The sequence below is a fragment of the Crotalus tigris genome, unplaced genomic scaffold, assembly GCF_016545835.1.
Source record: "Crotalus tigris isolate CLP2741 ecotype Arizona unplaced genomic scaffold, ASM1654583v1 scf7180000018940.2059657, whole genome shotgun sequence".
Taxonomy (NCBI): domain Eukaryota; kingdom Metazoa; phylum Chordata; class Lepidosauria; order Squamata; family Viperidae; genus Crotalus; species Crotalus tigris.
The window spans coordinates 439,849-466,202 of record NW_024097284.1 but is presented as its reverse complement, the minus strand read 5'-3'; the positions used below and the strand labels follow the sequence as shown (position 1 = coordinate 466,202).

At 35.0% G+C, this 26,354-nt stretch overlaps 1 protein-coding gene across 9 annotated transcripts in view; it reads right to left on the bottom strand.

Moving 5' to 3' along the window:
* AKAP9 (A-kinase anchoring protein 9) overlaps positions 1-26,354 on the bottom strand; it is a 128,814-nt gene that overhangs the window by 59,000 nt on the left and 43,460 nt on the right. For 7 of the 9 annotated variants that reach the window (XM_039357673.1, XM_039357667.1, XM_039357672.1 and 4 more), the window contains 13 exons: positions 23,370-25,769; positions 17,284-17,482; positions 17,052-17,131; positions 16,638-16,743; positions 15,194-15,291; positions 11,832-11,934; positions 11,184-11,382; positions 8,720-8,810; positions 7,952-8,026; positions 5,544-5,876; positions 1,943-2,149; positions 1,445-1,579; positions 902-1,005 (listed from right to left, as the gene is read on the bottom strand). In XM_039357673.1, the coding sequence (XP_039213607.1) occupies positions 902-1,005; positions 1,445-1,579; positions 1,943-2,149; positions 5,544-5,876; positions 7,952-8,026; positions 8,720-8,810; positions 11,184-11,382; positions 11,832-11,934; positions 15,194-15,291; positions 16,638-16,743; positions 17,052-17,131; positions 17,284-17,482; positions 23,370-25,769 (4,130 nt within the window). The remainder of the gene's footprint in view (positions 1-901; positions 1,006-1,444; positions 1,580-1,942; positions 2,150-5,543; positions 5,877-7,951; positions 8,027-8,719; positions 8,811-11,183; positions 11,383-11,831; positions 11,935-15,193; positions 15,292-16,637; positions 16,744-17,051; positions 17,132-17,283; positions 17,483-23,369; positions 25,770-26,354) is intronic. The other 2 variants (XM_039357668.1, XM_039357670.1) reach the window with 1 other exon arrangement.

Here is a 26,354-nt window from a genome sequence, read left to right as displayed (position 1 = left end):
TGAACTCATAAAATAAAAAATAATTCAAATTAAATACATTATGGTGTTTACTTCCACAGTTTGTCTTTTACACAAAAACTAGGACTCATAGCACTATTTAGTTAAATCACTTGGAACAAGACAGGAATTAAAAAAATAGGAATGGATTATTTTACAATTTAGAAATTATGAATTGGAATTATATTGAGTTAAAATATTTATAGTATCGGAATGTGTACAAACTTTAGAGAACATTAACAAATAAGATTACCAATTTGCTAAAACTAAAATCAAAAACTGTTTACTGAATCCTACCCCACAACTTCCAATTGCTCATAAAAAGCTTTTTCCTCACAGATAATGGCTATTACATTTGATCTTAGATAATGTACCATGATCAAGAAAACATCAAATATTCTCTTGAAAGAAATCTACTTTAATGATCTCCCAAAATAGATGTTTATTAAGCAATTGTTACAAATTACTTTTTAGAAAATAGTCACTACAAAAATATTCATGTATTAAAATATTTAATAGCTAGAATTCATTTACTACCATAACATATGATATGTAATGTGATATATATCAACTGAGCTTACTGAATTAAATGGAAGTTAATTCCAAATAAATAAACATGTATACAGTATATGCCAGATCATTTCTTTATATAGGGATTAATAATTTGTAAAGTTAGATCCCAGAATGTGTGATCATGACTACTATCCTAGGCACATATATAAATCCATGGCAGATAAAGCAATCACTAGCTATATTAAGGGACGAAAAATAAGTAATAGGAATAGATTAATTCCTATTAATAAGAATCCCATTAATAATTAATAGAATAGATTAATTCCACTGAAATGACAAAAAAATAGAACAAAGAAATAATCTAAACATTTTAGCCTTTCTGACAGCTCACCTCTCTTTTGAAAGAATATCGAGAGAAGTTTGTTCCTGTCTTTCTTCCCCATCTTCCCCTTCTAGGATATGCTCTTCCTTTTCAGTCTGACTTACACTTTCATTCTGGTTAAGTTTTGGTAATGGGAGAGAAGAAAAAAGAGACAAAAATCCTGTCATACTGCAATCACCATATGTTCTTATTCATGCAGATATGCAGATGTTTATAAAATAACTATTCACAATTTTCAAGCGATTCTAAATAATAATTAACTATCTTGTTATCGGACATCTAGTTCTGGAAAGGGAAGAAATTTAGTCACAGCCGGTGAGAATTAAATAGTTATGCTAAGTAAATAACTTCTTGCTTCCCTGTAGGATGTTACTATAGCAATATTAAAATCAGACTTTATTTTCAATAGAATATCAGCTAAACTCCACCTCCCTATGTGATCAACACCCATTTAAGTAAATCTGACAATCATCTGAAAATGACCTACACTGCCTAGTCACAGGACCATTGTGTTTCTATACCAGAGCAGCAAAAAGCAATCCAAGTTACCACTACCTGAGTTTGAGTACTGCTGTTTTTTAACTCAGAGAATTGTTTTTCTCTCCCAGTTATTAATTGCTTCTTTAGTGATTCTAGTTCATATAAAAGCATTTGTTCTCTTTCTGTTACGGCATTTTCATTAATATTCTAAAAACAAAATAAGATGTCTCATATTAGAAATAGTGCAACTGCAACAAAATCAAGATTTATAAATAAATGCAAGCAAAATATAATAGAGTGGCAGTTCTATGTAGTATCAGATTCTCCCATATAACTTAAGATAATAAATACCCCAGCTCACTGGGATTGACTTATCTCTTTATTTGCATACAATAAGAGATAAAATTAATGATATATGGGATATTGTTAATAATTACAAATAGGTTTCATCCTTGCAGCAAATGCAGCACATGAAATGTATTGCAATTAAATTTATGACTTTTTAAGACAAATTGAAAATTGGCCAAATACATAAAATATTAGAAGTTCCAATTCACAGGTTCACATTACCTCTGCTAACTGTATTTTAAGAACATCAAGCTCTGCTAGGAGAAGTTCTTGATTTTCTTTCTGCCTCTCCATTTGCTGCATGTGACTCTGTTTTAATATTTCTGTGGCCTGCTGATATTCTTGATGCTGACGAACAAATTCTTGACGCATATCTTCCAGACACTCTTCATAGGACAGTATCTGGCTTGAAGTAACTTCATTTGTAATCTGTAATTTTTGTTCATAAGTGTTAAAAATAGAGTATCAGCCATGAAAAAATTGTCATTTTATAATAAGCAATTGTAGAAGTGGACACAGTTATAAAAAATAGTTGCCCTAAAGATGTTAATCTATTGCAATGGCAAACAGAAGATCCTTAACCTTTATTTTTTACTGTTATGCTCAGTAGAAATGTTTTCTGGGTAAATTAGATAAAATATAAGAGGGAGGAAGAATTGTTAAGAAAAAGAATGGAATACAGATAGTCCTCGAGATACGACAGGTCACTTAACTTAATTCAAAGTGAGAACCATGTCCCAAAATTACATATGACCCGGTTTCAAATTTACAATGACTGCAGCATCTCCGTAGCCATTCACTTTTATGATTGACCAGCGGAATGCAGCAGCACTCCCTGCCTCTCTCCCCTTCTCCCACCCCAATAGGACCTTGCAGCACTTGGTCTGCTCCCCATGCCTCCTGGAAACAGATGCCATTTTCAGGACTCCAACAATTCCCTGTGGAAATCGTGGCTCATTTTGGAGCTTTCTGATCTGATTAGCTGGCTGTCAAGAGACTGCAAACCTTTCCTGTCTTTTGCTAGGCTTTGGAAACAGACAGGGGTTGCTGCTACATGCCCATGGTCAATCATAAACTTCCTGATCTTCCCCTCCACCACCACCCCACACACGCAGACACCATTCGGTGCTAAAACTAAAGTCTCTATCCCTTTTAAAAACCTTGACTACCAGATGAAGAGTTAAGGGAAGGAAGGAAGCAAAGAAAATCTTTCTGCAGCTTTTTGCCTTGAGCTGAAGAAAAAAATGCAACCCCAAAACTTTAAGCTTTTAGGACCCAGCTTTTTGCTCTTTTTCTGACTGACTTTAGAACCCAGCCAGGACTCTAAATGCAAGTCCTAATTGGGTCCTAAAGTCAGCGAGACAACTAAAGAAAAGTTTTCAAAGATCCATTTTCTGCCCAGTTGCTGAACATGTAGCCTAATCTTTATGAGTTGATTTTTTTCTATAGGTCCCCTAGGCAAAAAACTGCATTTTCTTATTGAAGAAATGTGGTTTTCTGGGGAGGAAGAAAGTCAAAGCAAGGGAAAATTTTGGGGAATTTTGTCCTGAAGCTACTGCCTTTGCACATAGAGGCTACCTTCCCAACGCCTAGCAAGAGCCAGGAGAGATTTGCAGTCTCCCAGTGACCAGCTGATCATCTCAGAAAGCTCCAAAAGGCAAGGGAACTGTTCCTTTTTTGCTCCAGAAAGACAGAGGTACCTTGGCAGAAAAAAAGGCAGCAGCAGAATCAGGAAAGGCCCAGTGTTTTCTTTCTGCATTGTTTGTCCCTGGAAAGATAGTCAACTGTGATATGGGGCCATTTGCCAATGGGAAAGATTGGGGGAAAAGAGCTAGCTCCTTTTGCCTAGGAGGTATTCCTCCTTCCTTTCTGAAAGCAAGCACCATTTTGAAGGGCTCACAATTCATAACAGCCCTCTGAAAATGGCACGTGTTTCCATGTCATAGGCATGAAGTCTAGACTGCTGCTGGAGCTTCCAGAATGTGATGTAAGGTAATGGGTAAACAACGAAAAAGGTGGGGATGAACATGTGGGACTTCAAAGGACACATAGTGGAGTTTGGGGTATCTCAGGGGAGTGGAGAAGCCCTTCAGAGGCCTGAGGTAGGTGGACTTGTGTTTGCAGTAGCCCTACCAGGATCTCCTCTACCTTGAAGCAACCCATGCTCCGCATAACAACCCAAACATTGATTTAACAAGTGTAATGGGGAAAACAGGGATGGCTGATCATTACTTGAGGCAGTTCATTTAATATTTGTCCTGCCTTCCAACCCTAAAGGGCAGGCTCCATTACAGTCATAACTCGAGGACTACCTGGAAAAGACAATAGAAGCATAAATCTTTGATATGATAATATATCTTGGTTATAGGTAGGAAACAGAGTTCTAAGTTTTGTATTGGCTGCTTTCAATGTTTTGTTTATTAGAAATCATTCCATTATATTTTAATTTCTGCTTACTCAAGTCTTCAGTCCAATTAAAATGCATATTTCATTTTGTTTAAGAAATTACTTTTAATAAACTGGAGAAAGGGGAGATACCGTAAATGCTGGCGTATAAGACGACTTCCGCGAGCGCTGAAATCGGCACCAAAGACGAGGGTCGTCTTATACGCCGGAAATACTGGTAGTTTCCGGCGTATAAGACGACGTTCTAGGAATGCGGCCCGGCTATAAAGACGGGGGTCGTCTTATACGCCGGGTCGCCTAATACGCCGGCATATACGGTATGTCCCAGACTAATAATAATATCTGAAACATAAATATAACTTTCCCTTAATACAAAAAGCAGACCACAGCATTCTGCTGTATGCTGCAAAATGTAGTAACTAAGGAGCAAGCCCTGCTCACCACAGTATGACTTATTTCTAAAAAAAACACAGTCACAGGAATCCATTACTTGGTTTTGTTTGGTGTATGCGTGTGTATTCTTTTTATACTTTTAAAATTTAGTTCTAAGATGGAATTTATTTATATACTTATTTAGAAACACTGAATTAATTCAATTTTAAGAATTTATAACTTACGGTTTTTCTTTTAGGACTCAAACTTTGTTTTATACAAAATTATAAAGGGCTGCTGCTAAAAACTGAATTACAAAAAAAAAATTATCTATTCCCTTCCCTCCCCCAAATACTGTTATGATGCCTCATTGTGATGGTGGGGATATTTCTGGAAATGAAAAACATATGGAATGTGTGCTCAAAGTATATATTCCGAACAGAGTCACGCAAGGCACAAAGGTCATTCCACTTTAACCTAAAGGAAGCAGCAACTTGTATTGGACTGCTGTGACATAAGAAAATGACAGAACTAGATGATCATTTTAATGACACTGGAACAGCATCAACTCATATTGAGAAGAAGGTAATGGCAAACCACCCCTGTATTTTTACCAAGAAACCATGTAGATAGTAAATACAAAGAGAATTTTGTATTTACCTAAGTGCTTGCTAAGAGTCAACAATGAAATAGATCATTTTCTGGAAGAAAACAGGAGGAATTAAATTAGGAAACTGGGCTCATATTTATTTAGTGTTATATGAGAATAGATTTCCTGAGTTTTTCCTACTGTAACTTCTTTGACTTATGATTCTGATTTGTTATAACATGCCAGAGACCCCAATTCTTATGCATGTATCATTCTTCTGCATTATAACAATATATAAACCACAGACACAATTTGTTTAGCTGACTGAACAGTTAGAACTAAAGAAATCTGATATTATCATGTAACAACCATGCTAACAAAACTTTTGCTATTATGCACAGGTGAAAGTAAAAAAGAATCTCAAAAAGTTAAACTGTATTCTTAAAATTTATTTACCATAGGTAGCTTTTCAATAAATCCTTCTTCATGGGAGGAAGAGTATGTTGAAAGTTTTGTATTAAAATGCTGTATTTCATATAGTGTAGCTTGTTTAGCATCAAGTTCAAATTGTCCTTCGAATGATGATGTTCTATCACACAACTCTTCAAGCTCAGTGTATGTCTTCTCATTTACTTGACTATTTAATTCTTCTAGATATTCATTTCTATGACAATTATTTTCCAGCTGAGTTCCCATTGCTTTCATCAGCGAAATTTCCTCTTCCTTTAGATTAGTAATCCTTGCTAGTTCAGTTTTCTGCGCAAATTCTATACTCATGGTTACAACCACCTTAATAAAAACATTGAAACACAAAGAAGAGCTACTTCATTCATGCTTCCATATAAATTAATGAGTAATCTATTTCTATGAATTAAACATAAGCCACCAGTGTGGTACAGCTAATAAGACAAATACTTACTTGAAGTGCATTAACATGAACAGTCTAAATCATAGGAAATAACTGTTCTACTCTTCTCTGCCCTTGATGACTCTGCTCTACTCATTTGGAATATTGTGTTTACTTATAGGCACCATAATTCAAAAAGGATAGTGACAAAGAGAAGTAGGTTCAGAGGAAAACTACTAGGAAAGTTAAAGTTATGGAAACCAAGCCATGAGGATCAACAAAAGAATGTTGGTATCTTTAGCCTACAGAAAAAAAAAGGTACAGAATAGTAATTTTCAAATATGTGAAATGCTGTCACAAAAGGAATCAGGCTAGACACCAGAAAATGCTGCCACATTATATTATGAATTTATCCTAGATAAATGACTTCAGAGGTTGAGTAGTTATCTATCAGAGATGTCCAGTGCAGCCTACACTAAGCAAAAAGGATGAACTAGATCAGCGGTCTCCAAACTTTATGGTTTAGCAGTCTGGCGGGGGGAGAGGAGAACTGGCCCACCACTGATGCAAGTTGAGCTGTTCAAGCGCACACGCATTGGCCTGCCACTCGCACAAGTTGAGCTGTGTGCATGCATGCTGGCCCATAGTTTGTGAAAGTTGAGCTGTGTGCATGTATGCGCCAGATGCTTGCGCAACCTGGTTCTGAACAGGCCACGGTCCAGAAGTGGGCTGTAGACTGGGGGATCCCCAAACTAGATGATATATAACAATTTTACTAAATATATGAGTCTCTGCAAGGGAAACAGCTAAACATGGAGCTTCCACAAGAGTGATCAGAATTTAAAAGTAAATGACAAAATGATATATGAAACTGAAATGAAATAATGTGGGAAGGATGCTTTAGATGTTTGTATGGAAATGATACGGTAGTATTATGTTGAATGGTGGAAATAAAGTGAATGGTTTATATGTTAAGTATCGAACTAAAATACTGTGAAAATATTGAACACATAATAAGGTTTTATAGTATATATGCATGCATACACCACTCACATAAGAAAAAAAATGTTGTGAGTGCTGTAGATTGGTGGTGTCATATTATAATGGTTCCCATAGTCCTTCTTCCTAAAAGGATGAATGAAATTATCTGGGAAGGAGAATTGGGCTCAATGAGTAGTCCCTCGTTGAGTCTTACAGGGGACCATTTTCTCTGCTCTACAATTTAATATGTACATGAGCATATTTATGAAGGTTATCTACACTCCAGGCAGGATTAGAAATACTGTGGAAGTTTTCATCCAGCACCTAGAGGTTATGGAATTCTGAATAAAATAAAACAAAGGTGAAGTTGAATCCTAAGAAAAAGGAAGGTCAGCTCCAATTATACATACAGCCCTCAAATTCTATTGGATTCACCATTATTGCTGGGTAGAAAGATAGAGACTATGGTTAGGAGGCTTTTGCTGAGATTTGGCTGGTGTACCAGTACCTACATGAAATGGGAGGACAATTCCTGTTTTCATTAGAAACAGAGTAATCCAGTGCGATGTACACTATATAGGACTATCTTTGAAGGTATTTATAAACTGCAATTGATACAGAATATCTGCATGACAGATGCTACAACCACCAGCATTTTCATAGATTTTCAAGTATAATTCAAACTGCTAGTTTTTCCCATTAAAACTTTACATGGCTTGATTCTTAGCTACTTCCAGAATCAGCTCCATTCAACACTCTCATCCCAGGATGTTGAGTGTCACTTACTTTCATGTGAGTATGTACATCCAGAGATAATGTTTGATGATAGCTCCCACTTTATGGAATTCCTCCTCCAATTTGGGACCATCTGCCTAGAAAGCTGTTAAAATGTATTTTTTCAATGGGCTTTTGAATGTTAGTGTTGCCCTCACTTGAGCACAGGGAGCACCTGTGATTACTCTATTGTATTGCATACATTTTAATTATTATTTTTATTGGTTTTAAACTTTCCTATGGTATGCTAATACAAATGTACCTTTGCCACTTCTTGTAACAGCTTTTCTTGGTACTGTTTTTCCAGCAATTCAGCTACATCATCTTCATTAGATAACTGGAAAAAAAAAAGTGGTCATTCTTAATAACATCAGTTCTGAACATGTTTATGTCACAAATAATTATATATTTTGAATACCAACCATATAGAAATATAATGGATAAAAATACCATTTTGCCTTAAAAGAGGTAATAATGGAAATTACATTAATACTACATTATTACTAAGTGCTTTCCTCAAATAATAAAAGCTCAATGCTCTTACATTTATTGTAGCACAATGTTTTGTAGATAGAAATCTAATCCATCTAATCTAATAAAGCCAAGAAAATATATATATTTGGTATAAGAAAACAGAGCTAATTGCCTTTCTAAAAGTAATGCTAAAAGCTTTTCACATACAAAGATAGAGTCATTAGAGCCTCAAGGCTAAGGAAGAAATGGCTTCAGCATCATACAAAAAAAATACCCTAATCAATATCAATAAAGTTTACAGTTTTTAATAACATTTATATATGTATATAACATTTGTTATATAATTAGTGTATACACACAAGCACACATATATATACATACAACCACACATAATTAATTTATATAATCAAAATGACATGCTTCATTCCAAATGTTTCAAATAATATGTAGAGGTTTTGTTTGCACTAGGGATTCTGCTTAAGTAAAATACAAATATAAAATACATTTTTATATTTTCTACCCAATATACATTGTGTAAATAGGTTTAACATACTACCTCTATTATCTTCTCAACATTTTTTTGAATACCACTTCCAGCATGTCTTGCCTTTTGCTTATCCTCAATTACACGTGACTCCACAGAAACACTAATTAAAAAAAGGTAAGAAAAGGTGAGAATTTGGATGGTTTTTCAATGTAATTTCACTTGAAATTTTTAAAACAGGGAATTAGGGCCTGATAATTTCTAACCATAAAGGTGTACTTGAATGGGATTTCACCAGGAATTTTGTACTTACTCAATTTGCAATCTAATATAAGTAGCCTTATTCTTTTCTGCATGATCAACAACTGATCCTTCAGTTGTTGCTCACACTATTGTTGCAGCATTTAAAAAATGCAGTAAGCAGATGTGCAAGAAGGAAATGTAATATGCTATTGTTTAGTTTGTTAAATGCAAATCATTCCACCTCCTTTGGAATCTAGATTATAAATTATCCTTGAAGCAGAGGACTGCTCACATATTCCTACAGTTCTCTTTTTAACTTTCTTTAATCTTGAACAGCAACTTAAATGGAACAATAGGACTTCAATTCCTTGCTGTGTTGATAGGATCCTACACATTTTATTAAAAGACATGGCTGCAGCTTCTGAAAGATTATATTTCATCAATATCTGTATTGATGAAATACAGATAATACATCTGTATCTCAAGATTGAACTGTGGGGTCCTTGGTGCTCTCTCAGTTTGATTGTTTTCTTGCAGATATTTCATTACCAAACTAGATAACATTATCAATGCTAGGAGTGGATTTTGCTCTCATTTTATATACTTGTGAACTACCTTCTAAGGGTTAGTAGAAGTGGTCTCGGTGGTTCCTTGATTAGGCCGTTATTTGCTGCTAGTCTGTCTGAATTGGTAATTCCATCACTGGGCTATTGTTTGTTCATTGTGTAGAGCTGTTTTGATCTTTTCATATTCTTTTTGACATTTTGATTGAGTCTTGGAATGGCATACAGATGTTTAGTTGATGGCTGATTTGTCTGAGTGCCAGACTTCCAATAATTCTCTGACCATCATGTCTTATGATTGCTAGTTGGTGTTCATGGATGCATTAGTGTTCATAAACAAGCTAATAGCAACCAACAGCCTAATCAAGGAACCATCAAAATCATTTGTAAAGGTCACAAATGGCAATCATAGGACTGTGGGATGCTGCAGCTGTCCTAAGTTTGAGGACTAATCAGAAACCTACTTTTTGAACTTAACAGTGTTAAGTTCAAATAGTCACTAAATGGGGAAGTCCTTAACTTTATTTTAGATTATCAATTTTTTTTTTGTTTTTCAGGTTATAGGAACAGTGGCGCAATACAGAAAAGTTTTTTCACCTGAGAAAAAGGAGTATCAGAAAATGAAAACCTTTTTTCAATAATGAAAAAATCCTGCAGATAAATACCCTAATTAGGTAAGATTTACACCTAAATGAAAAAAAGTCATCAAATAGTAAACATCATTATTTGGGAAATACAAAATACCAATAGAAAACCTACATTTTTACTTGATAATGTATTAATGAAATAAGTAATAACTTGTATGACAATTTTCACGATAAATATATCTACAATCTTTTTTCTTTGGAATTCCAATGTATACTATACATCCCCTTCATTTTACTGATTCCAATGAAGACATAAAATAATAGACTTTTCTTTCTCTATTCTCCCCTTTACAAACAGGACATATATATATAGCTATCCTGCCCATCTAACATATAAATCATGATAAATTGCAGGAGTTTTTTTTCAACACTACTTGGAAATGCTGCATATTATATCTGGGATCTTCTGAATGCAAACCCTATGCTCTACAACTATGCTGTCGCATATACTTCACACTAAATCAGGAATCTCCAACCTCCGGACTGTAGCTCGCCATCAGGTTGCAGCCTGTTCAAACCTGGGTACACAGGTGGTGGGCGAGCACATGCACTTGTATGAAGTTCCCCTCACACAAGAGGTGGCCATCTTGTGCTCACACATGAAGCTCTCCTTGCATGAACAGTAGCTATCTCCTCGCCCTCACATGAGCAACAGGCATCTTGCGCTCATACACAAAACTTCCTTTGGGTAAATGATAGCTGTCTTGCACTTACACACAAAGCTTCCTTCGCACAAGCATTGACAGTCTGCGCGAGCAGCTCCATTTGCATAGGTGGCGGGCATGTTCACCCACCGCTTGCTCAAATGCAGCTGCAGGTACTTGTGTGCACTCTGTCTACCACTCACGAAGAACTATCCCCTCTCTCTCCCCTGCCAGGCCTCCAAGCCAGAAATGTTGGGGATCGCTGTCCTAGAACATTCAGGACACATGGTATCAAGTATAAAGATTCAACTATAGCATCTTTTCCTTCTTTTAAATGAAACATGGCTGGAATTGGGAAAATCTAATTCTGAGTATACAGAAAAACTGTTGAAATCAATTCAAATCATAAAATAAAAATGAGATCCAAAATTATAAATACCTGGAATTTTCAGAAGACTCACTGACAATTTGGAGTCTATTCTGTAGGTGAACCATTTCTGCAAAATATTTTTCCTCAGTTTCTTTTAATTGTTGATGGAAATATGATCGAAGATGCTCAATTTCTTTGGCATGTTGTTCTTCAAGTTGAAATTTCAAATTCTCTACTTCTTCCTGTGAAACTGACTTAACTTCAAGGCCTATAAATGAATAAATAATAAACATTAGTTTACTTAATAAACTAATAAGCAACAAATATCAGAATAACATATTTTAAGATTTTATACACACACAGAGAGACATATAGTATGTATTCCAGATATAAGCTGTGACAAAATTATGACCATTCATAGGCAGCCTCAGCTTACCATGCCTACAGAGTTCAAATATGAAAATAGACAAGAGCTATTTTGCTTTGCTGAAAAGTATGAAGCTATTTAGTTTGAATTAATTTTTTTAAACTATGCATATTTTAAGGTATTAAATACATACTCCGGTTATAAAATATAATAAACTAAGATTATTATACTGTACTATACTGTAATTTCCTTTCCTCTTGTATTTCTTTCATATGCATAAAAGTTTTTAAACCATACATGTCTATTTATATTAACAATATAAGTCAATAATTTAAGGTGCATATCTTTACCAACTAGATCTTGAAATGCAGTAGGCAAAGATTTTACATTTTGTTGAAGAGAGCCAGTGTCTCTGTCATTATAACCAGCATGGTACATTTGTTGGTCTTCAATCTGAAAAATTTAAACAAAAACAAAAAATAAAGAAAAATATGTATGTTAATTTTAAAAAAATGGTCAGAGTAATCATATTTGTGAAAAAAGTACAAACTTTTCCACCACTATAATGTTCTGAAACTTTTGCACTTCTAACAATGTACTGCTCATAACAGATTTCATGAATTCAGTAATAATCACCTGGACACTTGTATATATAATACATAGGAAATATTTATATATCCAATGCTGAAGTTACTATTTCATTATTCAATGGAATGCTATGCTTCCTTTGGGTAAATGATAGCTGTCTTGCACTTACACACAAAGCTTCCTTCGCACAAGCATTGACAGTCTGCGCGAGCAGCTCCATTTGCATAGGTGGCGGGCATGTTCACCCACCGCTTGCTCAAATGCAGCTGCAGGTACTTGTGTGCACTTAATGCAGCTGCAGGTACTTGTGTGCACTTAATGCAGCTGCAGGTACTTGTGTGCACTTAATGCAGCTGCAGGTACTTGTGTGCATTTAAAATTAAACAAAACATGAATTTTTAAATCTCCAAATATACCAATAAAGTTAATTTTTTTTAAAAACTTGTCAGTTTTTATTTTACTAAATATAATTTTATTTATTAGTAAAAAACACCAGCCCGAATAATTCCAATAAGATTTATTTTTTAATGCACTACACATATTATATTTAATATTTCAAATCATAATATATTTAGGGCATTAAGAACATTTTTAATTTAGCATCTGAAAAAAATACATTTTACAAATATTTGAGAAAGTGTATAGCTATTTATATTTTCTACACCATTTTTTCCCCTCTTAGGATAAAGTAAGCTCCAATATCTCAGGGGTCGCCACAATGAAGAGGAAGTCAAGCTATTCTCCAAAGTACTGGAGGGCAAGACAAGAAGCAATGGATGAAAACTAATCAAGGAGAGAAGCAACCTAGAACTAAGAAGAAATTTCCTGATTATTAGAACAATTAACCAGTGGAATGACTTGCCTCCAGAAATTGTGAATGCTTCAACACTGGAAGTTTTTAAGAAGAGACTGGACAACCATTTGTCTGAAATGGTATAGGGCAGGAGTCCCCAACCTGCGGTCCACGGCCCACTACCGAACCGCAGAACAGACTGGCAAGAGCGCGCACACTACCACTCACGCTAATGGGGGCACAGTGCAGCGAAAACAAGGTGCCACTGCTATGCAAACTGAGTGCAGGGCAGCAAAAATGGGGCACCGTGCGGCGCAAACAGGGTGATGCTAAGGCCTGAGTAGCAAAAACAGTGCGGTGCTAGCGAGTATCACACAGGCATGCGTAAAATGCTTCCCACTCCTTTTCCTTCTGGTCCGCCAACCGAGAAAAGTTGGAGACCTCTGGTATAGGGTTTTCTGCCTGAGCAAGGGGTTGGATTAGAACATGGCTTTTCAACCAGTGGTACGGGTACCACCTGTGGTACATTGACACCTGGCAGGTGGTACGCGACCATCCCAGAAAAGTGGTAGTGGGGGAGGGGAATGAGCGAACCGGTGGCAACACCACACAAGCCTGAGTGAGAGATGGCTGGAGCTGCAGGGCAGTCAGGGCTCAGCGGAAGTGCCAGGATCAGTGCTTCTTTGGGGCTGTCAGGGCTCAGTGGAAGCATCAGGATCAGCGCCAGGCTCCAGCTGAAGCTCGGCGCTGATCCTGTCGCTTCTGCTGAGCCCAGAAGAAATGCCGATCAATTGGAATGTTGCAGCATCTCCAGGGTCTTGTGATTTACATTCAGATGCTTGGCAACTGATTCATATTTATGACGGTCACAGTGTCCCAGGGTCATGTGAAGTGACCAAAACCTGCTGCAACCACCCAGCAGACGGAGGGAATAAAAACCAAACACCCCCCACTCCTGCTGCCAATCCTCAACAGAAATGCTCACAACAATGAAAACCTCGGACAGGAGAAAGAGCGCCACCGGGCAGACAGGCAGGTGTCTTGTTTGGCTGTGGCTTGGGGGCCATTTTTTTCAGTGCCATTGTAACTTCGAACAGTCACAAAACGAACTGTTCTAAGTCAAGGACTACCTGTACTTCATCACTTTTTTTTTTTTTTAGTCATCAAGTTTTGGACACCTTGCAAGGCGACTGGTGGTACTCGGATATTGCCACATCCTAAAAGTGGTACAATGGTTGAAAAGGTTGAAAAGCCCTGGATTAGAAGACCTCCAAGGTCCCTTCCAAATCTGTTATTGTATTGTATTATATTGTATTAAGTAATAAAATTATATTGTAAAAAAGGTTAAGTTCTAGATTTATCAAAATAAGTTGAACAGAACGAATGCAACCATATCTGGTATTAATAGTTGTCTTGAGAAACAGAATACTCATTTGTGTGTTGATTCAATAGTCAGTCCATTGTAATCTCATAATTCTAAAGATTTCCACAATTAAAAAAAACCAACAGAATTAGAAAACATTCAATCCAAATCACAAAAAAAATGAGAAAAATAATAATAATAAGAAGTACAAGTAATTTACCCAAAGGGTCTTTTAAAAAAGCTCCTTTTTAAATAATTTCCTGGATGTTACCCAGTTATGAGGCAAATGTGATTGCCTGGAAGGAGAGGGGAGGGGCTTTGATTCTACTATACAGAAACTGCATAGCTTTGATTCATCTAACATAGTACACCAAAGCTCCTCTCTTGCTCCAACAGGTATGCCAAAACCACTTTAATTTCTATATTTATCTGGAAAGAAATCTAGTGCAACAATATAATAAAATATAAGCATTAGGTATGAACCTTAAACTTTTTCAACTGAAATTGATACAAATTTGGTAGTTACAGGATGAAATCAATGAAATTGTGCCATGACTATCAAATGGACCTGTAGCACTGTTCTACAGTTTAATAAATCAAAATTTAATATAGTCTCATGCAAGTTTATTCAGAAATAGATCTCATTGATTTCAAGACCCAGAGGTACTTTTTTCCAAATGGTAAATGGACTTTTTTCTTTGAAAACATGTCACTTTTCATCCAAGAAGCTTCTTCAGTTCTGACTGGTGTGGAATGGAAGGATTTACGTTCTTTCCAGTCATCTGGTTGTTAGCACTCTGAGGGTCTGCCATTAGCTCTTTTAAAGTTGTTGAGATTATTTGAGAGTTTATCTGTATCCTCAGAGTGCAAATAGGTGTGAAACCTTTCTGGGACTGCTGAAAAGATTATAAACAGGAGATAGGTAGTGTCATATCCCACCCTCTATGTTCAACTTTAATAAATCTCACCTTTTTTCTGCTATCTATGAATTCTACTTGATATTCCAGTAGCCTCTGGGACGTTTCCATTATATTATTCAGGAGACTTTGTAGGGTTTCTTGCAAAACTAAATTACAGAAAATAAATAAACTGTATATACCATTATTTCATTATTCTAGTGTAGATTTTATTCCTTGTTTTAAAATAACAATTTTTTAAAACAGTATTTTTATTAAACAGTATTCTACTGTTCTTTAATACCACTAAGATGTTAATCTTTGAAATATATGTTGAACATAGTCTAAACATGAATTATCAGTTTCTGCCAAGTACTTCTTAAATATGAGCCAGCAGTGTGCTGCAGCTGCCAAAAAAGCCAACTCAGTGCTGGGCTGCATTAACAGAAGGAGAGAATCAAGATCACGTGAAGTATTAATACCACTTTACAATGCCTTGGTAAGGCCACACTTGGAATACTGCATCCAGTTTTGGTCACCACAATGTAAAAAAGATGCTGAAACTCTAGAAAGAGTACAGAGAAGAGCAACAAAGATAATTAGGGGACTGGAGGCTAAAACATATGAGGAACGGTTGCTGGAATTGGGTATGTCTAGTTTAACAAAGAGAAGGACAAGGGGGGACATGATAGCAGTGTTCCAATATCTCAGGGGCTGCCACAAAGAAGAGGGAGTCAAGTGCCTGAGGGCAGGACAAGAAGCAACAGATGGAAACTAATCAAAGAGAGAAGCAACCTAGAACTAAGGAGAAACTTCCTGACAGTTACAACAATTAACCAATGGAACAACCTGCCTCCAGAAGCGATGAATGCTTCAACACTGGAAGTTTTAAAGAAGAGACTGGACAACCATCTGTCCGAAATGGTGTAGGGTTTCCTGCCTGAGCAGGGGGTTGGACTCGATGACCTCCAAAGTCTCTTCCAACTTTATTATTATTATTAATACTGAATTATGAGTGATTTCTCTATGCATATCACTTGTGCTTCCATCTGCACTCCTTTCTCTTCCCACTTAATGGCCTAACACGATTCTACGACAGCACATGGGACCGCATCATTTAGCAGGGACATTTCAGTTCCAACTGCTATAAAGGTCTACCTGTACTATATGAGGACAGGAGAAGCTGCAGAACATAAAAGGGATTTCGTACTTCCATAGCATTTTTTCTTCCCAGGAGAAAAGGCAACTTTTGGTAGGGGCGATTTGCAATTCCCTTGCTGGATTCCCCACTGACTTTACTTGTGTGTGGAGGGGGCTAACAGGGAAGATCACAAATGGTCATTATGTGACTGTGAAGTGCTGCAATGATCAGAACTTTGCAGACCAATTAAAAGTTTCACTTGTTTAGCCTTATCCTAACTCTGAACAGTCACTGCATGAGTGGTTGTGGTCTTTTATTTAAATAAGCCTTGTGGCCAGATATAGAAGTACACAAGAAGAATTCACTTGGAATTACCTTGAGAGTCTTCTGCTGGGATTAATGCTGAATTAGATTGATTTCTCTCACCAACATCAAGTTCAGTAGCATTTGAAAAAATTTCAGGAAGAATTTCATGCACTGACTATAATAATAATAAAAATCAATATTATAGTTTTATAATTGATTATATCTATCCACCTGGGAAAAAAACAAAGCATTCATAGGAATACTATTTTTCATTCATTAAGAATCACAAGATAAATTTTATTACAGGAAAGATCGCTTAGGTAAGTGCCTAAAAGATTCACCCGTATTTTCCCCAATCCTCATACTTATTCTACAGCCTAACAATATTATAAAAATGCATGGGATACCATTTAACATTTTGTAAGATTAGACCAAGAATGAAAACACAAAATTTAAACAGTTCTAAGGCAATTTGTTCTTGACCTTAGTGAGCTTTGAACATTCTTCAACTACTTTCTTGCTAAGTTCTTCCAGATGCACCCATGCAGACTGGTCTTTTTCATCTGTGGAGACAAATTATCACTGAAATATTTATTTTAATAAGTTTTATTTTAAGAAACTATAGGTATGGTCTAAGGGGAAAGAATCTACTGGGAGAGTATTATAAGAAGCTTGGAATTCCAAAAAATAATTTCCATCTGGTTTATCTGTTTACCTGTTTTTTTATTGTCCACAATCTGATTTTTCTTTAGCTCACACAACTCTTGTGCATGATGTAGCTGGAGCTCTTCTTTAAGAGCAGAAAGTGCACTCTCTTTTTCATTTTCCATGTATTCGCGCACTTGATTCACATGCGCTGAGTAAACCACAGAGAGACAAATATGTTGGGCCTCCATCTGCAATTTTAAATCGCTCTAGAGAAAAAAAATGCACCATATACATATTTTAATAATCATTTTATTCCCCAAGATTTTAAAGATATAAATAATCTGTTGCAGTGTCAGTTATTAAGACTGCATGCTACCTTAATTTGCAATTTTTCAAGCAGTTTACAACAATGTTCGATTTCAGCAATATATTAATCCAAAACGTCCAAGGTAATAATATTTAATATTTTATAAATTAATTGAAGATTTCAAAAGCAAGGACAATAAACCTTTCTTGCCTTGTAAATCCCAGTGACTTGTGGTGTTTGATTTTTCCCAGCCATGCTAGGATGTTGCTACAGTTGTTGAATGGAGTAAGAGTACAGGAAGATATTATTCCTAATAAGCCTAGGTAATGGAAAGTGGGCATGACCAGAATTCCCTTAAAGTGGAACAAAAATGTCCCTTCAAACAATCAAGCAGCGAAGTATTGTCTTTTCTGGTCCACCTGATATATGATATGGACTCCATAATTCAAGAAGCAGTCCTAATGGCAATATAGTGAAATATTATATTGTCCTTTAAAGTAGATAATTATATTTCAGTCTATTAAAATAAATTATTATTATTTTCCTGGTTTTCAAAGGCATACTGGAATATGCATTATGTCATTGGTAAGACAGACTGGCTATTTTCAGTGTGCTCTGAAAATTTCCTGAAGAGAATATTCTGCATTTCTACTCTCATTTCTGCAAATAATTAAGCCTCTAATAATTAATTTTTAAACAAAATTATGTAGTAAATGCAGGTAGCTTGCACCTCTCTTTCTGTCATACTGAACAATGTGGTTTTTCTTTTTTTTCACTAGAAACTTTCCAATTATTAGTCATAATAACATTTATACAAGTTCCAACTGACAAACCCAACCAAGCAAACACCTTTGAGAGATTCCAATCTCTTAATGTAAAATTTTATTGAGTACATCACTTCGGCAATAATGAAAACAAAACAAGCTGTGGCAAGACTATTCCCAAACCCATATAGTAAAAACATTGAATTCTCCCTTCTCCCTCTGGGTCAGGTCACATTGTCCAATGAAGTAGAAAAATATTGTTATGAAAAGCATCTTTAGGCCTGGCCAGACACCTGGTGTAATGTCCTTGAGTCTCAGGGTCTGGCTTCTTAATCTTTGAAATCTGCATTCCAAACCTGTCCCCTCCCCCTCAAGTTTGTTGGCAAGCTGAGAAGCAATATTTGTCGCATCAGCAAAACCGTGTTTCAAAACTTGACAATTTATTTATTTTTAGTATAATTGTGAATGCTTAAGACAATAAAACATTCCTTCAATTCAAATTAACATTTTTTAAAAATTAAAAGGTCTAATTTCTATTCAGATCTTATTATTACATTCAGTAATAAACTGAAGTATCTTTAGTTTCCGTTATGTTCCTTTAAGAATATCTGACCTATAAGAAGGAACATAATAGAGATTTCCAATTAAATTCTTCATAGCCTACCAACCACTATTTGGTACAAAAACTACATGCTCTATTTTAGTTATGTTTAAGGTCTTTTAAATCTTATGCCTACATCATCCTATAAAATCAAATAAAATAATATTCTAATTTTGGGGGGGAGGTAACAGTCAAATATGTATTGATAAATTCTAGGTTATTTTATCATTTACTTGAAATTGATTATGAGAAATATAGTGAGGGAAAAATTATTTGATCCCCTGCTGATTTTGTGTGTTTGTCGACTGACAAAGAAATGATCAGTCTATAATTTTAATGCAGGTTTATTTTAACAGTGAGAGACAGAACAACAAAAAAATCCAGAAAAATACATTTCAAAAAAGTTATACCTTGATTTGCATTTTAATGAGTGAAATGCAATCACCCCTATCAATCAGCAAGATTTCTGGTTCCCAGGTATCTTTTATACAGGTAAAAGGGAGTGCTCCTAATCTCAGCTTGTTACCTGTATAAAAGACATCTGTCCACAGAAACAATCAATCATTCAGATTGCAAATTCTCCATCATGGCCAAGACCCAGGAACTGTCCAAGAATGTCAGGGACAAGATTGTAGACCTACACAAGGCTGGAATGGGCTACAAGACTATCGCCAAGCAGCTTGGTGAGAAGGTGACAACAGTTGGTGCGATTATTTGCAAATGGAAGAATCACAAAATAACTGTCAATCTCCCTCGGTTTGGGGTTCCACTGCAAGATCTCACCTCATGGATCATGAAAACAGTGAGGAATCAGCCCAGAAATACAGAGGAGGATCTTGTCGATAATCTCAAGGCAGCTGGGATCATAGTCACACACACACAAAAAAACCAATTGGTAACACACTACACTGTGAAGGACTGAAATCCTGCAGTGCCCGCAAGGTCCTCCTGCTCAAGAAAGCACATGTACAGACCCATCTGAAGTTTGCCAATGAACATCTGAATGATTCAGAAGAAAACTGGGTGAAAGTGCACATACAAGAAACTCTGTGATTGTCAACAAGGGTTTTGCCACCAAGTACTGAGTCATGTTTTGCAAAGGGGTCAAATGCTTATTTCACTCATTAAAATGCAAATCAATTTATAACTTTTTTGAAATGCGTTTTTCTGGATTTTTTTGTTGTTATTTGTCTCTCATTGTTAAAATAAACTTACCATTAAAATTATAGACAGATCATTTCTTTGTCATACAAAATCAGCAGGGGATCAAATATTTTTTTCTGTTACTGTATGTAAAATTTTTATATTCTGATTCATCAAATTTGCAGGTATGACTAATTTACAAGAATGACAGGTATAAATTTTAATTTTTAAATCTTAGCCAATCATCCTTTCCTCTTGCAATTTCTACTTAAACTTTTATTAAACTAGCTTAATAGAAAATATTTATGTTATCAAGATTTTTTTTTCAAAACTAACATCAAAATAAAGTAACAATATTACAAAACTTTAAGTTCCTGAGAAAATTACAAGAAACAAGAACATCTTGCTAATATTTGTACACAGTATAATAGAAAATGTAATTTCCAGCATAACATAGTTGTATCACATTGAATAACCACCTGGATGGAATCTACATTTTGGATTTGACATTATACAATGATGGGAAAAGAGAGTTCCCCATATTTTTTAATCTCAATACTAGTAAAATAATTGTATTCTATCTACTAGGAAAAGATGAATATTTTTGGACAGCTAGCACCACATGATCTTGTGCACTGGCCAAGATAGAAGCAATTTAATGAAATCACACAAAACATGTTTTTTTATAAGAGCTTGCTGGCAAAAGGTCATGATATTTCATCCATTCTTTAAAAACAGAAACATAATAAAAAATTTAATTCACAAGCATCCCACTGCCCTATTGCACCTAAATTTTGTGCTAGTGATAACTGCAATCCAAGATGCAAAGACTGTTACATAAACTGTACACATACACAATAAAACCATATTTTATATTCTCTCTACTGATTTAAACAACTTGTGTTCAATCAATCTGAGTCTTCTGTCAACATTCAATCAAACATATACTTAACAAACCAAAGCCATGTTAAATATAAAACAAATAACCCCGAGTTTGCTTATAAACAAAAGAAGGATCAGATATCAGAATTGGTGTCATATATAGGCCCCAGGACAGTCTGAAGATTATGACAGCATTCTGGTTGAGAAGATAACCCAGATGGTAATAAAAGGAGAGGTTGTAATCACAGATGACTTCAACATGCCCACATTAACTGGAATCTTTCAACTGGGCTTACAAGCAGTGGCAGGGCTATGTTAGAGGGATTAAATGGTGCTTCTCTAAAACACTTAGTAAAATGCCCAATAAAGCGGATCTTATTCTAGACTTAGTCTTGACAAATGGGGATAGTGATCAGAAGTTGAGGTGGGGGGAAACTTAAGTTCCAATACTTTTGGTTTGACATTAAAACTAAAACTGGTACAACATACACTAAAACTAGCATTTTAGACTTCAACCAGATAAACTTTACCAAAATGGGAGAGTATTTAAAACAAACATATAAAAAATGGCTGTTGGAAATGGGTATGTTTAGCTTAATGAAAAGAAGGACTAGGGATAACATGATAGCAGTGATCCAATATCTCAGGGGCTGCCATAAAGAAAAGGGAGTCAAGCTATTCTCCAAAGCACCTGAAGGCAGGACAAGAAGCAATGGATGGAAAGTAATCAAAGAGAGAAGCAATCTAGAACTAAGGAAAAATTTCCTGATAGTTAGAATAATTAATCAGTGGAACCACTTGCCTCCAGAAGTTGTGAATCCTCCAACACTAGAAGTTTTTAAAAAGAGATTGGACAATCATTTGTCTGAAATGGTATAGGGATTCCTGCCTAAACTGGGCTGGACTAGAAAACCTCCAAGGTCCCTTCCAGCTCTATTCTATTCTATTCTATTCTATTCTATTCTATTCTATTCTATTCTATTCTATTCTATTCTATTCTATTCTATTCTAAACTTGAAGGGTGGCATAAAGTGACAGGAGACAGTGCTCAGTGGAAACTGATAAAACTGCTATTTTGGAGGCAATTAATGTCTATGTGAAGCACATTAGTAAAAGCAAAAGAAAGAAAAACCCCTTCTGGTTCATAGCAGATGTGTGTAGGATAATAAAGAAGAGGAAAAAATCAGCATATAGCAGATTACAAACAGTGGAAATGTACTGATAGAGAGATGTTTAAGAACCTACAGAAAGAAACCACACAAGTTATTAGTGCTACTAAAGCATAGAAAGAGGAGGAACTGGCTAACTGTATTAAAAAGGGGAAGAAAACCTTTTTAGGTACATTAGTGACAGAAGGAGAAAAAAAATGCAATCAGCAAAATAAAAAATGTAAACAATTCTTTTGTTAAGGAAAACCTGGCAAAAACCATATAAACAAATATTTTTGCTCATTTTACTAAATGCAAGTAACAAAAACAGATTGGAAGATCATACTAGTCCTAGCAGCGCAAGTTTTTTTGCAAGGTTTTTAGAGATGAAGATGGATATGAGCTATCCCACTTAAAGCTTAAGAAAGTAATGAGTCAGGATAATAATCATCCCAGAGTTCTGAGGGAACTTCTAGGTGTGCTTGCTGGACCATTAACTGATCTGTTTAACCAGTCTCTTCTAACAAGTAAAGTTACCGAGGACTGGTGAATAGTTAATGTTGTACCCATGCACAAGAAAGAGGCTAGAGAAGAAGCTAGAAACTATAGGCCTGTGAGTTTATTGTATGCAGAAGTGAAGCTAATGGAATTATTCCTGAAAAAAAAAAGATTAATGAACATTTAAAAGTGCACAACTTGATGCACCCAAAGCAGATTCAGGGGCGGATGAGGACAAATCATCCGCCCCGAATCTGCTTTGGGTGCATCAAGTTGTGCACTTTTAAATGTTCATTAATCTTTTTTTTTTTTCAGGAATGATTCCATTAACTTCACCTCTGCATACAATAAACTCACAGGCCTACAGTTTCTTCCCTAGCCTCTTTCTTGTGGATGGGGAATTTCACCTGTTAATATCACATTAAACTAAAAAAACTAAACCTTTTTAAATATGTCACAAATGTTTTGGATGAAAGTGGTACTGTGAACATAAAACATTGATATAGTTCCACATAATGAGCTCATTAAAAAGTTGTACAGGATAGGGCTTATCCACTAAGTGGTTCAGTGGATAGGAAGATCTTTTTCTGCCATCAGTTTTCTGTGTTTCTATGTTAATATGTCTCAATTTGCCCAAAATACCTGTGAATGAATTTCACACATTCAAGGAAAATCATATAAAACAGATATGTAACTGTACATCCTCAAGAGAATACCCTTATACAATAAGTCCTTATTAGCACATATTAGCCTACTGAGAAGGCATGCAGAAATACATAAATTCATGCTTTCATATATGTTGATCCATACCTGTTCAGTTTTCAACATATCTAGCTGTTCCTTAAGCTTTTTTTCGCTTTGCACAAAATCTACACACATAGCCTCTCCTGCTATTTCATGCATTTGATTAAAGTTATCTAACGGTGATTCTGGTTCTGGACTTAGTTTTTGTTGAAGTATCTCTTCCACTGGAATGCTGTGAGTCAACAGCTCACTTGGTATTAATTTTTTTTCTTTTTCTCCTACTGATCTGTCAAATTTCTGATTGAAGTCAGAAATAAAGTTTCCAGATTCATTAGACTGGTCTTTGGCTAGTTCCATACTGTAATTTTTTATTTCATGTTCAAAGGTGTTCTTATTTTTCTCCAATTTGTGACCAACTACAAATTCTAATTTTTTACATCTTGCTGAAATGTGCTCTTTATCTTGTTTTAGGCACATAATGTCTGCATTTAATTGGCAGATTTGATGATGCTTTACTTTTAACTGTTCAGAAAGATCAGAAAGTCTTAATGAAAGTTCTAAATTTTCGTGATGAGCAAGCTCAAGTTTTTCCATAAGTTCTGTTGTGTCTTTTTCATTTAAAACTTTTTCTCTCTTACTGTGAACAACTGTACTTTGAGTTTCCAACCCAATAGGAAAATCTCCCTGTAAATGTTGAATCTTTTCCATCAAAGCCTGGAGTTTGGTTTTATATTCAGCTTCATTCTTGTTCTTGCTTTCTTCTAATTCCAATTTTATCTTTAAAAGAGAAGTATAATTTTCTTGGAGTTCTTGGTAATTATGTTTAAAATTTATTTCAGCAAGTGAAAATGAGTTTTTTAGTGTATCAATCTCTTCCTTTTGTTTAATGTCTTGGTGTACAAGTTTTTCATTTTCAGCTATTAATTTGTCTATTCTTTTTTGTAAATCAAAATCCTTTGAACTGGAATTGTCACTAGTTAAAATCAAGTTCCCTACCACATTCTTAATTGTGCATTTATTTAATTTCTCTTGCAAAGCCTTGTTTTCACCTTCAAGTACAGTATTTTGTGCTTCAAGTAATAAATACTTTTCTTGAAGACAATGTTCTTGCTCTTTCCTTTGTTTCTCAAATAATTCTGTTTTAAGTTGCAGCTCCTGAATCTCCTGTTCAAGTACACATTTTTTCTTTTCTTCTTGTCTAAGAAGTTCTATCTCTTTCTGGAGGTTATTTACCAGAAGCATCATTTCTTCGGAGTTAGTATTTATTGTAGGTGGATGTAAATCTTTTAGTCTTGCTATTTCTAATGTGAGTTGATTCTGATTTTTTATTAAGTTATCATTTTCAAATTGCACAGCTTCTATTTTTATGTTCATTTCATTTTGAAAATCATCTAATTGCTGTTTAGCTTGCATAGCCATATTATCTTTAAGATTTTCAATATTTATTTTGTGTTCTATTTGTAAATCATCTTTAACTTTTGATAATTCTTCTTCATGACTGAATAAAAGCTGAGTCCTCAATCTCTCGAGTTCTGCTTCTTGAGATTCTGCCATCCTATCCAAAACAGCATCCTTTTCTTTTTGCAGCATTTCAAGTTTTATTTTGTAGTTGGTAATTTCTGCCTCATGTTTCATTTCTAGTTCTTCCCTGCTCTCTGAAGCTGAGGCAAGTTGAGCTTTTAGATCTCCTATAGTGATTTTTAACATATCTACTTCTTGCAATTTGGATTCTTTTTCATTTATAGTCTTCTTAACTCTTTGGATCTGTTCTCTTGCAAAGCTCAGTTCTTGACAAAGATCTTCCACTTGATTTTGAAGAGAAGATTTTTCCAAGGATAACAATTTAACCTGTTTGGACAATTCTTCTTTTACTTTTTCTTTTTGATAATTAGCATCCTGAAGCATCTGATTCAGTTCATTAATTGCAGTATTCATTAAGTGCATTTGGTCTTCATTAGTATTATCAGAGTATAGCTTCTCTAGATCTGTTTTTTGTTGGGCAAGGAGCTTTTCAATTTCTGCTGAATGTTCTCTAATTAATTCTTGCTTCAGTTGTACAATTTGCTGGCCATGCATTTCTTCCAATTCTGCCCTGAGGTCTGCAAGTTTCCTTTGGGCTTCAAGTTCCATTTTTTCTTTAATATCATTCTCATGTTGGATATCTTTATGAAATCGCTTTTGCAGTTCTTCTACAGTTCCCATTAACTGTTTTATTTCATCAGAGCATTGTCTTTCTTTTTGTTTAGAAGTTATTAGTTCAAACTTCACATTATCCATCTCTTGATTTTTTTCAAAAGTCACTTCTTTTAATTCCTCCAGAGATTTCTCAGCAATTGATAATTTTTTCAGATAAAGAAATATATTTTCTTCATGTTCTATACATTTTGCTTCCAGTTGGTCAATAGTTGTTTGTTGTTCCTGCATTTTTTTCTTTGTAGAACAATCTTCTTCATCTTTCCATTTTTCCTATAATAAAAACAGTTGCCTTATTTTATTTACTTTAAATTTCTAATGTGTTGTACTTTTATATATCACAGATTTCTTAAGTTCTGTATTACCATGAAAAGAAACTATTGATTTAGAGTTAAAAGAATACCATTACAAAAAAGTCAATAAAATGAGTACAGGATTTGGATTCAAATAGTACATTAAATTCTGAAACTGGGTTTAAAAAAGAAACTGTTCTATTCGATAACTCATGTCTACTCAAATAATGCTTTAATATGATAATCTTATTCTTAAAATGGATTTTAAAACAATGGCTAAGTTTCCATGACATACCACCCAATTTTATTTTTGGCTAGTTTATCATGTTCTCCAACAAGGAAATTGACAGAAGAAGTAAAAAAAAAAAAATCTAAACTTATTCTTGCTGCAGGTAGTTTGAATAAACTGGTTAGAGTAACAGATACCACCCTCATGTTTTTTGCTTTTTTCATAATTCTATTAAAATATTATTTGGTAGATGCTATATAATTAACCAAATGTGTTTAAAAGAATAAACAAAAACAAAGGATAAAAGGATTAATATATATATATATATATATATAT